We start from the raw sequence: 19,085 nt of genomic DNA, 5'->3' as shown, positions 1-19,085 counted from the left end.
CTAATGGAGACCTTGTCTTGATCTGGTTTAACATGGCGCTGGGGATGTAACTCAGTGACAGACTATGTAGAGGTCCTGGGTTTAATTCCCAGCACACACAAAATGCACACAAAAAATCAGTGTAGAAATAAAAGGACCTCTTAAGTAAACACTGATATTCTTATATGCCAGCACTGCACTAGAGTTTTCAGGTGCCAGGTGAATAGAAACTTAACAAACAAGTGATTAATGTTTATGGAGCTCTTAGTACATATCAGGCCCTTTGCCAAGCAAATGGGGACGCAGATGTACAGTTGCAAGGAACTGAATTCTGTCAACAACAATGAGTTTAGAAGTGGATTTCTCTCCAGAATCTCTGGAGAATCTCTAGAGAACAGTCTAGTTCCACTGACACCTTGATTTCAGCCTTCAACCAAGTCACATTGAGCTAGCCATTGGACCTGCAAGAAATGTGAACTAAATAAATAGGTGTTATTTTAAGCCACTAAGTCCCACCAGGTCAATATCTCCATTTTGGAGATGAGGACACTGACACAAAGGGTAAGTAACTTGCTCAAGGTCCCAGAGCTGATCAATGGTAAAGTTGGAACAGGTAGCTGTTACATGGAGAAAACTGGGGTGGCGGCAGAGTTCAGTTAAACCATCCATGATGGTTTAACTCCTCTCCCAGGTGTGCATGTCTTGTTCAGTATTCTCTGCTTTAGTGTGTGTATCCTGTAAATATGATGGTATAGTCACTCTCTTGGTTAGAAAAACAGATTTTCACAGATATAATTAAAGTATTTGGTCCACTGGGTTAATTAAGGGAAGAATTCCTGCTGAGTCTGACTGGGTTCTTAAAATATTAGGGGTTAGAGATGAGAATAGTCATAAAGACACACTCTTGCTGGCCCTAAAGAAAGCAAGCACCATATCCATGTCCACAGCAAGGAATTGCACATGGCCTTCTCGTTGTCTGTGGCCAACAAGAAAACGTGGACCTAATCCTACAACTGCAAGGGACTGAATTCTGTCAAAAGCTTAAAAGAAGGGGCTTGAAAGAGAACTCTAACCTCTAGTGAGCATTGTAATGCAGCTGACACCTGGACTGCAGCTTTTCTAACTCTGGGTATGTGGAGGCCCCAACTAGGCTGGGCCCTGAAATAGAAGTTAGTGGGAAATAGATAATAAAGAGTTGTTTGAAGCCATTACATTGTGGTAAATTGTTATGCTGCAACAGAAAACTAATACACAGAGAGATTGTTCTCCTTTGCTTCGCTAGACATGAGAGGAGGGGGGGATTATCATCCAAGCATTTCAAGTTCTTGTTCTTGTTCTTCAATTAATCAGTAATGACCTTGTCTCTTTGCCATTCTATTTAGCCTTCACTTAATCATAACACCAAGGAAGCTCCCAGTGTTCTGGTCTGCCATGCTCTCAAAACCTCTCTTTGTATAAACTTGATACTTAAATCCTGAAATTTAATTCACTTGCCAGCAGAAGCTACTCTTTTATAAAAAAAAAAAAAATACACCATACCTAAGCTCTGTTTTAGGAAAACTGGGACTCACCTCCCATATCCATTGGGCTATATTTATACATGTATTTACACAGCATATACCTCCATCAGTCCCCAGTTATAGCAGTATTTGCATGTACACCATTATCTTTGAATGTTTGTCATTGAGGAAGCAAGTTACATTCATCAGAATCCATTCATTGTCCCAGTATCACTGAACACAGGGTAATCTTGCCTGTGTCAGTTCCCTGTGATGGGAAGCTATGAAAAATGGAGGTCAGCCACAGATATTCCAGTCCTGCTTCACTGTGTAGCCCTCTTCAGGGGCAATGGATACGATGCTGAAAAAGATTAATAGAACGTATGTCATCATGTTTATGGGGTATAAAACCCCCCACAGTGGATTAATGGATATCTCCGTGAAAGAAATACATCTTTACTCCTTTATGCCTTGATGGGTGAGCTACAGTTGGCATCAGTGGAAATATATGAAGAGATTGCCTTTAGAAGGTCAGCTTTTAAAGGACTTTTTTGACCTCTAAGTCAATGAAAATAGATTTTGGATTGTTGACCAAGACAACTGTAACATCAGACTTTCGACCTTTAAAAAATTCTCATTGAAGCATAACATACATATAGTTTCTGAGTGCACAGCTTGATAAATTTTCACAAACTGGACACATCCAGGGAATCAGCATCCAGATCAAAATAGCAGGATGTTAAGCATTTCTCTAGGTTGATTTTCAGCAACCCTCACCCCAGAGTAATTGCTACACTGACTTCTAGCACTGTAGGTGATTTTGTCTAATTCTATAATGTATTGGAATTTGAAAGAATTGGAATCATCCAGTGTATACTTTTTTCCTGGATTCTTTCATGCAACATTATGCTTGTGAGATTCACCTATATTATTGTATATATTTATAGATTTTTTTTCTTCTAAAGCTACATATGTGTTTTGTCAGTCTACATCCATCTTTACATATACTTGATATTGTCTTTTTCCTTTATAAAACCTTTTAGTTTTTAATACATTCTAGTTTGCAGGAGGATATCACTGTTGCTATTGTGAAACTAATAAATGCCTTGTATGAAGACCTTGGTACTGATCTAGAGAACCAATGAAGGATAGTATCACCGGAAAAGATGACAGTTGGTGACAACAAATAATCAACATTCAGGGTCCTCTGCAGTTCTGTTTTCAGGCCATTTGGCAAACATAAGGGAAAGTCTACTTACTCAGTATCTTATTTTTTGGTTCTAGAACTCACTTTTTAAAAAAATCTGGCACATACCTACATTTTAGTTGTTTATTTGCTTAATCATATACCCTACAAATATTGACAGAGCTCCTATTATGTGTGAGTGCCTATGATCATATACTAGTGACACAGAAATGAGTAGCACCTGATTTTTCATAAGGTTGCCATCTAAGGAATAAAGAGGACTAGAGTCAGGTTGTTAATTCTCAAATATAAGAATGTTGCCTTTTGTTTTATTTAATGTTATGTTTTAGAATGAGGATCAATTGCAGTTTATTGACAACTTGTTGCTTAAAGGAGTGAATCCTGTTAAATATATTAAATGAATTATGAAAGAGTAGATACATACTTTAGGAAGTTCACTGAGAATATAGATTAGGAACAACAAATGGTGATTTTGAAGGAAGTAATTGAAATTGAAATATCTTTGTCAAGTCTAGATTCCCACCTCTAAATGGGGACACTGTTATTTTTTATACTTTGTTGAGTTTCCCTACATGATATTCAATGAAATTAAGGTTGCATTGGTTGAGGCTTAGTCAGGGCAGCAGAACTCTGTGTGTGATATAGAATAAATGATTTATCCTATAATTAACTAGATATTATAAAATCACAGGGAAAAGTGGGTGCTTTGGTTTGGACTTGAGGTATCCCCCAAAAGCTCTTGTTAATGCAGGAATATTCAAAGGTGAAATGGTTGGACTGTGAGCACTATAGCCTAATCAGTTCATCCTAGTTAAAATGGACTGAGTGGTAACCATTGGTAGATGGGGCATGGTGGGTCACAGGGTGGGGCGTGGCCTAAAGGTGTTCATCTTCCCTGTGGTTCCTTTTCCCTCCCCTTTCTCCTTCCTTTCCTCCCTCTACTTCTACCTCCCTCCCTCCCTCCCTCCATCTTTCCTGACCCCACCCTGAGCTGAACAGCCTCCCTCTGCTACCCTTTCCCCATGAAGTGCTGCCTCATATTAGGCTTAGAGCAACAGATCTGGCCATCTATGGGCTGAGACCTCTGAAAGTGTAAGCCCCAAATAAACTTTCCCTGGTCTAAGTCATTCCTGAGGGTATTTTGGTCACAGCAACTCAAAAGCTCACTAAGACAGTGGGAAAGTAAATATACAAAAGAGGATAGATTTCTCTGCCCAGCTGAGAAATCTACTACTCAGGGCCCATGAAATGGAGCTGGTGTTATGGTTTAGAGATGAGGTGCCCCCCAAAAGCTTATGTGACAAAATGCAACAATATTTTGAGATAAAATGATCAGATTATGAGAGGTGTAACCTAATCATTGAATTGATCTACTGATAGGGATTAACTGGGTGGTAATCTACCCAGGCAGGTAGGGTGTGACTGGAGAAGATAGGTCACTGGGTGCATGTCGTTGGAGTTTATATTTTGTCTCTGCTGACTAGGTTATATCTGCTTCCTTCTTGCCACATCCTGAGCTGCTTTGTTCTGCAACACTGTTTTGTCCTGATGTTCTGCCTCACTTTGAGCCCAGAGCAATGGAGTTGGCCATCTATGCACTGAGCCCTCTGAAACCCTAAGCACCAAATAAACTTTTCCTTCTTGTCAAGTCTTTCTTTTGGTCATAGTGATGAAGAAGATGATTAAAGCAGCTGGTTAAGAAATCTATGGAAAGCATCCAATCAGTGCCTGGAGTATGTCAGCAGGGCAGTGATCAAGAGCAGGTGTTAATGAGGGAAGTTCAGTGCAAAATGGGAGAGAACATGAAGTCATGAGCCAAAACTGGACTCCACAGGGACAAACTGGCATGCATATCTGTCTCTCACTTCACTGGGCCTTAAAGCTACAGAAGGACCCTGTGTCCTCACTGCAGAGAACATGTGTGAATAACAGGATCCAAAAAATACTGGAGGCAAAGACTGGCAGGAGCTAGAGAAGTCCAATAGCCGCCACCCTACACCCAGGTGAAGAAGTGTGCAATCTGCCCAGAGCTCTAAACCGATATAGTACAATGGCTACAGCTGTGCTTCTGCCCTACAAATCTCATGGAAATTTCTCTGTGGCCAGCCCTAATCCAGAACCACTCAGAGAAATGTAGCTCAAGCTTACTAAATTGACAACATAAAACAGCCACAGAGATCATCACAGAGGAGGGAGAAACCATAGAGATGATATAGTTCAATCCTTTCATTAGACAGATGTGAAAACTGGTGGGCCACAGAGATGAAGGCCCACCCAATGTCACAGAGCTAGTTATAGGCTTAGAAATTCAATCCCATGTGTTTCCATCTGGGAGATATCATAGAGAGAATGCTGTTTGTACAGTTAAGATACCTGAGTTTTTGTCATTAATTAAATTTTGGCTTCAAGGAAAAAAATCACTCAGTTTCTGGGTTCATGTTTTCTAGTGATTGAATGGTATGTGGACTAGACCCAACAAATTCAAGTTGCCCATTTAGTAACTAGTGAATAAATGAATAGTCTCTCAACAAGCAACATTTTACAAAAATTTCCCATGACTTAAAGAAAAGAGAATGGAAACCACACTCCTCTGTCTCATTAATGAGCCATTCTTTTAGGTTCTCTTGAAATTTATCCAGGGCTAGCATGAAAAACCTCAGCCCGTTCTCCTTTGCACAAGTTAGATCTCCAGTCTTTTCAGCCATGTAGCAATTAGACATTCTATGTTCTTCTTGTCACCTCTTGGTAGATTCTGTTTCCTGGATTTCTACTTCAGTGTGACCTTTTCAACATGAGTCAAGTACTTTCTTAGCTAGAAAAACAAAACTCCAAAAAGTGGTGATAGGAAGAAGCTGGAAGAATATCAGACTTCTGGTTATGTATTTCTGTATCTTTGCTCATGAATTTTCAATCAGCATTTAGCAGCAACAGCTCATTTCTGCTTCATGTGGCATCAGCTGGGGTGGCTCAAATGCCTGGATCGGAAACCATCTGAAGGCTACCCTCTTCCAGTTAAGGCTGTTAGCTGGAATTGTTACATATAGATTCTCCATGTGGTCTCCAGTTCCTCGTGCCGTGATGACTATGTACAGGAGACAGCCTCCCAAGAGAAGCAGGCAGAAATTTTATTGAATTACATCATTTTGAAATTGATTTACATCATTTCTTCCATAGTCACAAGCCTCCCAGATTTAAGAGAAAAGGGTTTAGATCCCACCTCTCAATGAGGGTGGGATCCCACCTCTCCAGTTCAAGAAAGCTGTGGGAAGAAGAGTACTCAGTACCTGAGATGAGTTTATAAACTAAATAAATTCTTGTCCAACAATACCTTGGAGAATGTGTATGTACACACACATATACATACCCAATAAGTACATGGTGAATGAGGTTAATTCTTGGATTCAATTTGCTTCTAAGAAAAGAGAACTAGTCCACTCAATTATTTAAAAATAAAAGTAACTGGGGATATAGCTCAGTTGGTAGAGTGCTTGCTTCACATGTACAAGGCAGGCCCTGGGTTCAATCCCCAACACCACAAATTAATAAATAAATAAAATAAAGTGCTTCATCCTCATCATTTATTTTCTCTCACAAAAAAATAAACTGGACTGCTGAATTTTGGACCCAAATTATCTTCATGATAACAGAGCCTAATTTGCTAAAGGGAAGGTTTCAATTTCTTGCAACATTTGAAAAAATTTAGACATGGATTTTATAGTGTTTAAAAATACAAATAAGAGAATAGCGTTAACACTAAAGAGCTAATCCACAAACACACACACATATACACACATTCACTCACATATGTTCACACACATACACAGGGAAAGGAGTGTTCTAAAATAAAATGAGTAAATATGTGCTTGTTTAGCTTGGTCTTCTTAGATTTCTATTAAGCCAAGTTTTTGCTTTTGCTTTTTTTTTTTCTGTCACAATTAGGTGATTTGAGAAATAATATGAAACCTGGAGGGGAAAACTTAGCAATCATAGGTACAGAAATGAGTATAATTTTATCTTTGGAAACTACGAGCAGCTCAAGACAGGTGGAGAGTAGGATGTGTCTAAGAAAAAATAGTAAGGCTACAGGTCTTATTATTAATTTTAGGGCTTTTAATTTTGAAGTATTTCAAACATACAAAAAGTTACAGAACAAATAATATATTTATGCAGCATAGTTAATTCCTATTAGCCATTTGCCTTATTTTTCTCAAAGCTTTTTTTCTACATAAATAAAATATTAACTAATACCTCAAATCCCTATCTTTCTCATCCTTTACCTTCCATCCCTCTTCAGAAAACATTATCCTAAAGTTAGGTGTGGCACTCCTTTGTATGTATCCATATTTAGTTCTGACAAAAGAGTAACTGAGTCATGTTCAAATTTGAGAATTTGACCAGACAGAAATTCATGAATTAGACATCTCCAGATTATGGGACGTTTAGGGCTGGACTGAAGGTACATGAGGAGGCTTCTGTAGGGTGAATGTGGATACAGGCAAAGAAAATATTTGATTACTGTTTCTTTTTACTGTTTATGCTCAGTCTGTTTACGTAGGAACTCAGTGGTCTGGCGCTACACCAGCCTAATGTCCTCTCAATTATTTAAATAGTACAATGTATTTCTACACTGTTGTATATTCATGTTTTAAATTTCTTAGAAATGCATTTCTATTATGGAGTACATGACCTTTGGCAACTCTTTTCTATTGTTCAATTTTATGATTCTGAGCTTTAGTCATGGGACATAAACACACCATAAGCAGAGTGGAGATGCACATTTGTTATTACACAGAGTTAATAATTTATTCAGCTAAATTTATAGTTCACCTGCAAAGTAAACTATAAATTTAATGGACATAGTTTTTGTTTTTGTAGAATATATTAATGATATGCTAACAGGGCTGGACACCAGACCCCAAAGTGAAAACAGAAGAAAAGAAACATGGTTATTTGCACCCTAGTCTTTCCAATTCTGAAGGCTAGGTGCTTTCTCTTATAATCCGTCCTGTGGGGCAATTACAGGGGTGTATGGTTTTTGTTCATTACAGCATGGAATCCATTGCCTGCCCAGAAGGCAGTGCACCTTAACTGAGGTGGAGTGAGGTAGAGACCTGTGAAGGGATGAAGGAGCCAGATCTATGGACTTCCACGGATTGGAGGTCTGAATCAGTCTTGCTGGTTCCTCATGACCCAGTTACGAGGTCTCACCTCATGAACCATGTCTCACCCCACAGGTCTCTCTCACTGGGAACTTTCACAGTTGGCAAGCAGGATCTGTACCCCACAAGTTGCGAGAGCTGCAGGTTTAGGTGGATGATATCCATTGAGTTCTTTCTTATCCTGCTGCACTCATGCCCTATTTCATTCCCTACTAACATGAGAAAGGCCTTATTTGATGCTTTATCAGTTGCACTTTGATAGACTGAGTGATTCTCAAACTTTTTTCTACATTGTTCAAATGAAGGAACTAAAGGGATGTTTATTTTCAGAGTCACCAACTTAATATAGACTAAGCATGAGCATTATGTATATTCCACCTCTTGTCTCTGTGTACCACACCACTCTCTGAATGCTTCAAAGAAACTCCTAACACAGAGAAACTCTGTTTGAAAGAGGATAAATAGACTGTGCGCATGTTTTACTTTTGAGGTGACTTTTTAGGATTCAAAATATCTACCAAATTAAATGGTATATTGACCTTGTGTCACCGTCAACTAACAATATTTTATTTCTACTGCAATTCTGAGTATATTACGCTAAAATATAAGCAACTTCAAGACAATCAAGTTGCATGGAAGTTTTTTAGGACAATGTTCAAATACTAACAGGTTTGATAAATATATTTATCTAACAAGAGTAGGACAAAGAGCTCTTTGTTTACTGACATACTTTATTGTCATTCTGCTGTGTGCCTCTCGAGTGGCTGTTTTATAGAACATAAAGTCTAGGTATCCTGTCGGATTCCCAGCTCTTATTTATAGCTTGCTGCAAAGTGGCTTATTGTCATTTATTATTTCTTATTTGATTTATATAACATCTTTCCACCAAAGAGCTTGTGGGTTTATTTATATACAGAGTGTGTGCGCGCGCACACACACACACACACACACACACACACACACACACACACACACACACTGGTACCCTTGAACTTTACTGAATGCTGGGAGGTAGTTAGCTATCTCACTAAATACATCTGTATGAGGTTTTTCCATTTGTTTTTGTTTGTTCTAAGACCATGTTATAGGAAAGAAATTGCCATATTTTCTTTCACTTTGAGTGTTTATTGTTTGCCTCTAGGTGGATCGGATCATCTTCTGCGTCTTCCTAGAAGTTGATTTCAAAATCTACAAAAAGAAAATGAGCGAGTTTTTCCCTGTAGGTGAGTAAAGCCATTTGTTTCCTTTGAAACTCACAATTGAAGAAGTAGAAGCATTACTTATATTTATATCTCACTTTACATCTTCAGGACTGTTAACAACTGTGATTCCCATATGTCAGCCATCCCCGCAAATGTGTATCATAGCTTCTAAGCACTGAAGGAGATGACAGTAAACCTGGGCTCTAGACCTCTCTGTCTTAGGAAGTCCTTTCATCTCTTCGGTCCCCATTCTTTACATCCAAGTGAGGGTTTGGACCAAATGACTCCATGGCCCCCTATTGCTTGGTCTGTGTTTTCTTCCCCAATGAGTAAGATTTCCAGGACTCATGCCTTCATCGATCACATTAAATCCTTTTGTTGGAAATTTTGAGGAACCCATTTATATTTGTAGTCACGATTCAAACTGTTCCTGCATTCCAGCCCTACTCCACCCAATTTTCTCGTGCCAAATTGCAATGACTACAGTGGCACTTTCTAAGGCAACCTGAGAATGGTAGTCATTCACCTTATTTCACACTCCTTTTTAGAATGTAGGAGAAACGTCAGGGTTATTAAAGAACCTTGAGTAATGGATTTACATCCACTCAATGTGCCATTAGTCGTACTGGGATAATTTGAATATTTCTTCCCATTCTCCCTCTTCCAGCCTATTAAGGCTGAGGCTTGTTTAATGCCTTGTTATTTTTATGGTGTCATTAAAGTCACAGTGCCCAAAGTGCTTTCCTTAGCCACGGTAAGAACTGCCTCCTGGAAATTTCAGGCTACTGTGAGCATTGTTAGTGCCTGCCTTCCAGAAAGCTTTATTTTCCTGAAGTTTTCATCTCATCAGTAAGTAGTTTTTTCACACAATGGGTGACTGTGGTTGGTGGGAGAAAGTGAATAAAAGGGTGTTGGTGCACATTCGCCCTCTTAAGCCGTCTGTCAGAACTAAACAAGAAAAAGCATGCCCCACCCACAGATGCTGATCTATCTGTAGGATTTGGGCAATGAAGGGAACCATGGCAGAAAAATGATGATGTTCAACCCCCATGCCAATGCTCTAAGTGGACCCAGTTCTTCTAACTTAAAGTCCTTTCTCCAGTTTTATAATCAAAAGGTGAATCTTCTAAATGTTTTACAGCGTAAAGCACATGATAACTTTTATAAGCTGTTGTTGCAATGAGTTGAATTTAATAAATTTTTCTGGCCCTAATCTGATGGCTTTTTAAATTTTCATTTGGAGTACTTTTTTTTTCTCTTTCAATCCTTTAGTTCCATCTTTTACCTTGATTTCCTTTCTAACTACAGTGAGCTGATTGATACGTGCATTTTTAAGTGTTATTAAAAGGATTTGTTCATTATGTAAAAAATATGACTTGGTCTCTGACACAAATCGTCTCATGTCTTGTCAAAATTGCAGCATAATTTTTAAGATTTTATAAATTTTATATTCCCTCAGATGTTTAAAAATAGTGACGTTCATTTTTGTGTCTTCTAAAACAAAAACATGTTTTCACTTGAACACTTGATTAAAAAAAAAAATTGCATAATTATGATCCACTGATATTGAAACAAACCTATCCCTCAGCAGGTATATCTAATGATGCAGAGCCAAAAAATCACACTGAGATTCTTAGAAAATAGGGCAGTTTTAGAGGTCTAGAATATATTAATAACTATGCAAATAAATTATTATTTGAAAAATTGCTATGTTAAACAAATCCAAAAACTCATCTCAGTATTTGAGCAAGTGAAATAATAATAAGATCACCCTCAGTTTCACATCAATGCTTCAAAGCACACCAAGCTCATGAAATTATTTCCAGTGCTTATTTATAATAGTGAGTACATTTTAAACTAAATGTCAAAATCCTCAAAAATTATGCTGTATTTCTGCAATGTTGAGGCATCAGCCATTTGTAAATGCCGAATATATGATATAAAATAAAATTGATGGCGAATAGAATATGTGATTGATAATACATATGATATACATGGCCTGCCCTTAATGTGAATTTATCGTTATTTTATAACCACTCCATTTTTGATTGGAATGAATTTTTCCTGGCTTACTATATATTTCCCTAAACTGGCATTCAGAGTGTCTCTTGCTAGTGCTCAGAACCCTTCCTAACGCAAAATAATAGTAGTTCTGAAAACAGTCATTTTTATATGAATCTGAACCGTTTTGTTTGGGGGTTCTTTAATCCCATGTTTGTGATTGTATCATAATTGAGAGTCTACAACAAAATGTATGCGAAAACAATAAAAGTTAAAGTAGAAGAGATCATACTGAAGATATGACACAGGTGTAACTACTCCTCTAGGAACAATTGCTGACATTTATGGGCTCTTTCCTATTAGCCAAACACACCTTTCATTTCTTTACATGGGCTAATCAATTCATCTTCTAATCAGTTCTGCTAAGAACTCTAAGAACACAATACAGATTGACCCTGTATTGTGATTTCTATTGTTATGGTTTCTTTTTAATGTGTTCTTAAGGACACTTGCATAGGAGAGCCCTGACTGGGGAGAAAGTTAGTTTCCGATGGATGTATTGGGTGAGACATCATGAGGAAGTGAAACCAAAATGCATGATACAGAATAAATTGATTACTTACAGGTCCAGAGAGGTTAGGGGTGCTATCAGGAGGCTAATGGAAGTTTTTGGCAGCATGGAGTTCCACTAACAGGGGGAGTAGGGAGAGACAGACAGTCCGTGGGACTGTATCTTCATTAGGGTCCATAAGTGTTATCCCTCAGGCTTTGACACAGGATTTTGTGGATGGGCTAGTTTAAAGAAAATGTTCATGAAAAGGTAACTTATTTACATGACTTTGGTGTTGGCCATTAGATTTGATCATGGCCAGCATTGGTGGGATATGTTGGGTTTTTAGGTCAGTGAAATGAAGAGTGAATATATCCTATCACAACCACCCACAAAGGGAGTGGAGGTTTTAACTAGGCCAAAGATGATGGGGTCTAACTGGGTTTCAAACAACTATGACAGGCTTGAAAATGCATGCCAAGGCTGTTACCGCCTTGTACAATCATTGTACAGCCCTACTTTTTAGACATGATGGAATATGAGGCATACTTGAGGAAAGTGTGGCATATAGCTACCAACCAGCAGAACTGTATTTTAAAATTGAGAATGACATCTGTCATTGCACAAGTGATAATAGGTTCATTTTCTCAGAGCATCATCAGAGAAGGCTGCGGTCAAGTTCCAGGATGCCTTTGGAGGGAGCACTGAGAAAGTCCTGTCCCTGATTTCATCTGCTGCCCATTATTTTTCAAAGTGGCCATGTTCCTCTTTCTTCCAACTCCTATAAATGTCCTCATGGAAACTTTTCTCATGCGAATCAAGTTGGTATCTTATCATGGACCTCAAAATAAAATTCTATCTAAATCATCCAGGCAGCATGGCAGGTGAGCAGCTGAGGGATAATGGAGTAAGCAAAAAGACTTTATAGCATGACCACAGGAGAAAATAGAAAATTGCCTACATTACATTAGTTTTCCTAGTTCTGCTAAAACAACGTCCCATAAAGCGAGTGCTTTAAACAACAGTAAAACATTTTCTCACAAATTCTGGAGGCTGGAAGTTCAAGATCAAGGTATGGGCAAGATTAGTTTCTTCTTAGGCTTGTAGATACCTGTCTTTTCACTTGGCCTTTCCTCTGAGTTGCCTGTGATTGAATGTCCTCCCTCTTCTTATAGGAACACCAGTCAGATGGAATGAAGACCCTCTCTAATGACCTTATTTAAATTTCATTGCCTTTTTAAAGTTCCTGTCTCTTAAATAGTCACTTTATGAGGGACCAGGGGTTAGGATTTCAACATATGAATCTTGCAGGGTGAGGGCATGACTCAGCCCATAACAGTGCCCACCATGGAAATGCGGTGGGAACCTCAAAGGAAAGAAATCGGCAATGATTTTTTTTTTTTTTTGCAGCCGTTTTATGTCTTGCCGTGGGGTGAAGCACATTTGACTTTTTCCTTCCAGATGTATTATTTGGAAGTAGAGCGTGGCAGCTTTATGGAATTATCATACACTTTGGTTGCAAATAATTTATAGTTACAGTGCACCATTACATGGCCTAAAGCAAATAATATTTCTGTGATTCAACTCGGAAGTCTCTTTGTTCTTTATATAAAAGGTTCGTATTTTTCAGTGTGCAGAATTGTGTGTAGTTTTTATTAAATGTAAGGGGGGGTAAAAGTCCTTATCTGAAATATGGAAGTCAATTTTTACTTAAATCCTAATAGAGAACTTGGGGATATTAATTTTTCTCATAATAACAAATAATAACTTGACAGTTTTGTAACAATATCAAAGAATCCTGATTTTGGAAGCTTCGGAGAGAGCCCTTTTGGCCCTTTCTTTAAGGGTAATCCTGCATTTGTTCACTGCAGTGGTTTCCCATTATGAATGACTTTGCCTTCAGGGAACATTTTAAGACATATCTGTTTTTCATAAATATGGTAGAGAAAAGCCTACTGGTTTGTGGTTGGTAGGAGCCAGGGATGTTAATACCCAATTCTACAGTGCATAAGACAGCTCCCCATAATAGAGAATTATCTATCCATAAATGTCATAGTACAGAGATTGAAAAACTCTGTCTACTGTAACCACCATTCTCTTACCATTGAGGTCACTGAAACTGTCTTTGCATTTAGACTGGATTTATTTCAAAGGATTTCCCTACTGGTGCCTTACCCAAATTTCTTTGACTAGTTGGATTTGGAACCTATGCATTGACAATACCGTTCTTATACCAGAAGAGGTCAAGCATTGTGCCAAACAGTTAAAACACAACATTAGCAAGTAATCAAGTATCACATTGCCATGGTCATAGCATCCAGAAATTCAGAGGAAAATACACATGAGGAACAGATTGGTTGAGGCAAGTTTCACAAAAAGCATGGCATTTATAGTAATCTTTAAAAGATGAACGATGCTGAGAAGTGATGCTGAGTGTTATATAAATGACACAGAGGAAAAAGGACAGTTTGTATTAGAGAAATTGTGAAATAAAGTAGGATGCTTATTTCCAATTTGTGCATCTCTGAGTAGTTTGATGCTCCTCCTCTTCCAATAAGCAGTCAGAACTACGAGCAATTTTTGGAGTGAAAGAGAAGCCTGATCGATCCTATACAGATAGTGTCTATTGTATGCCTAAGGATGGTTTTACCTAAGATTGTTCAACTTTACAATAGTTGCAAAGTGTTAAGCTTTTAATAGAAACTAAACTTCAAAATTTGAATTTTGATCCTTTCTATGGCCAGAGATACACAGTATGATGTTTCCTCATGAGGCTGGGCAGTAGCAGTGAGCCATAACTCGCAGTCAGTCATGTGACCCAACAGGTACTCTACAGCAGACGGTAGCTGGTTTAGGATGTTCACTAGGCTCAGTGTATTTAGGGTATTGGGGGATTGAGATATTTTGAACTCACAATAGGTTTATCAGGATGCAACCTATCATAAGTCAAGAAGCCTCTGTATTTAAGAAGGATTATTTCAGTCCATGAGTTAAAGACAGGCCTTCAAACAACAACCCTATGTAATAGAATCATCATGTGCCTTCATGGAGATGGAAGGTCGTGAACAGAGACTGAAGAAAAAAAGCTAAGTTGTCCAAAGTCACATCGTTGGCAAAGAATGGCATCAAAGCTTTTCAACTGTGCAATTCCTCTTCCTATAATGGTCCAGAAAACATGGATAATTGTGCAAAGCACCTTATCTATCACAAAATCCCCTGTTCCTTTCACAGTTATGTGCTAGAGCTCCTGTCACACTAGTGTTCCTCCAGTTATATAATGCCCTCCCATGTGCTCCCCCTCCTCTGCTCACTTCCTCCTCCTCACCAGTTTCCTAAGAACAATGATGAAACACAGGGTGTGGAGGGCCCCGGAGATTTTCTTTCTTCTTGCCAAGTCAGTTGCTGTTTGAAGACAGCAGCTTGAAGGCACTGTTGATGACAGGGTGAGGAATTTCTCAGAAATATAATCAATGACTAGTGAAGAGTTTGACAGTCAAAAGAATCTATGGGGAAAGGGAATACGCTGCCAGGTTTGTCATTGCAAGATGTAGCTTCTCATCCTGTCACAACCCCAGAATTTGTGGCTTTGTGCATTTTGTTTTTCTATGCTTCAGTCTTGTCATGGGAAAACATAGTCATGGGCCAATTCCAAATGTAATGAATAAGAATGTAAATGAATATTCAGGTAGGTATCTAGACCATGCATAATAAATTTTAAAATATCTACATTTATTTCTTTTAAAAAATTTTAAAGTAGGCAACTTAACTTTTGCGATCATTGTGTCAAAAAACCCATAACTTCTTATTACCAAAGTAATGTTGGTACATAGTAAAAATCAGATGAGCAAAAAGAAAAAAAATGCAGACCATTTCCTGTACTATAATTCAGAGATGAATTATATTTTATGGTTTATCCTTCTGGTCCTTAGAAAGTAAAAACGCAAACAATGAGAAATTCATTCTCATAACTTGCTTTTGTCATTGAACACAAATCATGAACATTTTCTTTTCGAGTCATTATATATTCTTCCATAACATATAATTTTAATGGACCCAATGCTTCCCCCAAAACATACTTTATTAAACTTTGGAATCTTTTTTTTTTTTTTTGCAAATGATCCTGTATTTGTTTATAAGCAACATTTTAAAAAACCATCTTGATAGATAAATATTGGTATCATTCGTATTTGTTAATACTTTCTGAAAGGTGGAATATCTTTTCAGATGCCTACAAAACCCAGATGCTTTTGCTAGTAATTGTCAAATTGGTCACTCTGTTTGGAGCACTGCCTGCAAATGCTGGAATTTCCATTCACTCCTAGCAACCTGAGCTTACATTCCCATGAACAGCAGATAAGACCTTGGTTTTCTCCTGCTCTTCTCAATGGTCACATTCTCATAATGTTATCACTTTTACACATGAAGTAAGGTAATTAATGGATAACCATGTGTAGTTCTTTGGCTACTAATTTGGTCTATCCATTCCAGTTACTTAATATAACCACAAATTTCTTATTTGAAATTACTAATTATATCATTTATATACTTTTCTTGATTATTTCATCTTTGACTTACAAGATGTCTCTAAAGGTCCTTAAACCTATCAAATATGTGTTACCAATAGTTTATCTGTTCATTATTTGTCTTTGTCATATTTTTATTTTATAACCAACAAAGAAAAGAATAGGCAGATGAAAGAAAAGTGTAAGGAAAGAATTAGAATTGAGAAAGAAAAGGAGAAAAGAAAGAAGCAAGGAAGAAGTAATGGAAGAAAAAAGAAGAAGAAAATTTTCTCTCTCTCATTAGTGCATCAGAGTTATATATAGTAGTTGGGTGCATTCTGACAAAATCACACATGAATGGAATTTTATTTATTCCATTTCAGTTCCCAGTCCCTTCTCCTCCCTTCCCTCCTCCCTCCCCCTCCCCTCCTTCTTCTACTCCACTGGTCTCTTCGCTCACTTATTTCTGATTGGTGCTTATAGATGCACATTAATGTGGAATTCACTGTGGTATGTTTATACATGTACATTGTGTAATTTTGTTAAATTTATTACCTGTTTCTTCTCCTTCTTCTACTCCACTGTTCTTCCTTTTATTTTAATGATATTTGATTTTACCACCACCACTCTTTCCTTATTTTGGTCTAGTTTTCACATATGAGAGAAAACATATGACCCTTAATTTTCTAAGTCTGGCTTACTTCACTTCCCATGATGTTCTCTAATTCCATCCCTTTACTGGCAAATGCCATAAAGTCATGCTTCTTTATGGCTGAGTAAAACTCCATGATGTATATCTAACACATTTTTTTTTCATTCATTCATCAATTAATGGGCATCTGGGCTGGTTTCACAACTTGACTTTTGTAAATTGTGCTGCTATAATCATTGAAGTAGTTGTGTCACTATAGTATGCTAATTTTATCTCTTTTGCATAAAAACTGAGGAGTGGTATACCTGGGTGATATGGTGGTTCTATTCTTAGTTTTTTGAGGAATCTCCATTATGCTTTCCATATTGATTATGCTAACTTGAAGTCCCTCCAACAATGTGTAAGTGTACTACTTCCCCACATCCTCATAAACATTTATTATTATTCATATTCTTTACACCACTCTGATTGGAGTGAGATGAAATCTTAGAGTAGTTTTGATTCATATTTCCCTGCTAGAAATGTTGAACAGTTTTTTCATATATTTGTTGGCCATTTGTGTTAATGAAGAAATCCTTTTATAAAGTAGTGAAGTAAAAACCAAAAACCCAAAAATGAACTTAATATTAAGCCTATAGACTTGATTCCAGAGGAAACCATTTTATTTCTAAATAGAAGTGTTCTGTGAGCTGGTTGTGTAGCTCAGTGGCAGAACACTTGAGTAGCATTCACAAGGTCCTGAGTTTTATCCCCAGCACCACAAATAAACAAAAGATGACCCTGGACATCCTTCATGGGATATCATCGTATTTAAAATAAACAAATAACAAATAGAATTGTCCTTACTTTCTACTCCTCAGACATTTTTATGAAAAGCAATTTGATTCCTAATTTTACCAGGGGAGACAGTCAAAAAAGTTCCCCCCCCCAAAAAAAAGTCTCTTCATCCTAATACCCAGAACCTTGATTGTGTTATATTGCAAAGAGAAATTAAACTTGCAAGTAGAATTGAGGTTTCAGTCAGCTAACTTTATGTTAGGGAGGTTATCTTGAGTTTTCTGGATGAGGTCAATATAGTCACTAGGGTCCTTAAAATGGGAAGATGGGGACAGAAGAGAAGAATCAGAAGGAGATGTGATTTTGAAAGAATGTTCAGAGAGATGCAACAGAGTTAGTTTTGAAGACCGTGGATGAGGGTCATGAGCTAAGGAATATGGGTGGTCTCTAGAAGCCAGGCAAATGAATAAACAGATTTTCTTCCAGAGCTTCCAGGAAAAAAAAAAAAAAAAGAATGCAACCCTACCTGCAGGTTGATTTTGCTCCCTTGAGAGACTTGTGACTGATAGAACTGAAGATAATAAGTTTGTGGAATTTTAAGCCCTAAATTGGAAATTTACTGCAGATATGATTTTTAAAAAACACACCAATAATCTTTGAATAAGTAACATTCACATACGCATATACAAACACTGCTTACTCAGTCTGAATTGCACTTTTTTCCTCTAAATGCCATATTCGGTGCATATAAAAACTATACAGATTGAAAGAACTCAGAATTTTCTTCAGTTATGAATACTTACAGGGACATGACACATTTGTGCACATTTAATGTGCAGATCACATTGCTTTAGAATTCTACAAGCCATGCTCTCTGTAATGTGACATAAATGAGCTTACTGCCTACTTAGGAAATGGGTGCTAACCATTTCCACTTGATGGGCCTCAAAAGCTACAAACACATTTGCCTTCAATGAAAATCCAGTGAAGTGTTGCTGTAACCAAGCAACCTGGATGTAGGAACAAGCAGCAAGCACAGACAGAAAGCAATCTGTCCCTTCAACAGGGTTGAGTGTGCAGTGAGTGTAGCAAATGCTGATAAACAGCAGAACAAATAAAGACCTGGGAACACAAGCCTTGACTAAGTAGAGTTTGATCTCATTAGAAAAGTCCTAGCAAAAAAAGACTGAATGCTACTTGGAGAAGGGAGTATACTGCAGGCATCTTAACAGAGATTCTGGCAGGGTGCTTTTGAAAGACCCTTCAAACATCCTGGGTAGACTAATTTCTGTTCTTTAGTTGAAAACATTGAGGCACAAATGCAGGGAGACAGTTTCTTTTGAGGAACAGTATATGAATGAATAATCCCTGATAAGGCTAAGAAGTAAAGATAAACAGAGGAGCTGAAAATCCTGCAACCTATATTCCGCTTGATAGACAGCCCTACTCTCAGGCACATGGCTTTGAAGGGTTGTCTTTCTCACTCTCTATTCATTCTGTGATCCACAGCAATCACATGATTATCCCTATCCTTCTACTGCAACTGTCCTTGTTGAG

The 19,085-nt window shown here is 37.7% G+C and overlaps 1 protein-coding gene across 8 annotated transcripts in view; it reads left to right on the top strand.

Annotated features, from left to right (window-relative positions):
- Positions 1-19,085, top strand: part of Macrod2 (mono-ADP ribosylhydrolase 2) — a 1,956,002-nt gene that overhangs the window by 1,743,063 nt on the left and 193,854 nt on the right. For all 8 annotated transcript variants that reach the window (XM_078051387.1, XM_078051384.1, XM_040275965.2 and 5 more), the window contains one exon: positions 8,986-9,067. In XM_078051387.1, coding sequence (XP_077907513.1) covers positions 8,986-9,067 — 82 coding nt within the window. The remainder of the gene's footprint in view (positions 1-8,985; positions 9,068-19,085) is intronic.

The sequence above is a fragment of the Ictidomys tridecemlineatus genome, chromosome 5 (assembly GCF_052094955.1).
Source record: "Ictidomys tridecemlineatus isolate mIctTri1 chromosome 5, mIctTri1.hap1, whole genome shotgun sequence".
NCBI classification, from domain to species: Eukaryota; Metazoa; Chordata; class Mammalia; order Rodentia; family Sciuridae; genus Ictidomys; species Ictidomys tridecemlineatus.
This window is presented reverse-complemented; position numbering and strand designations above follow the sequence as displayed.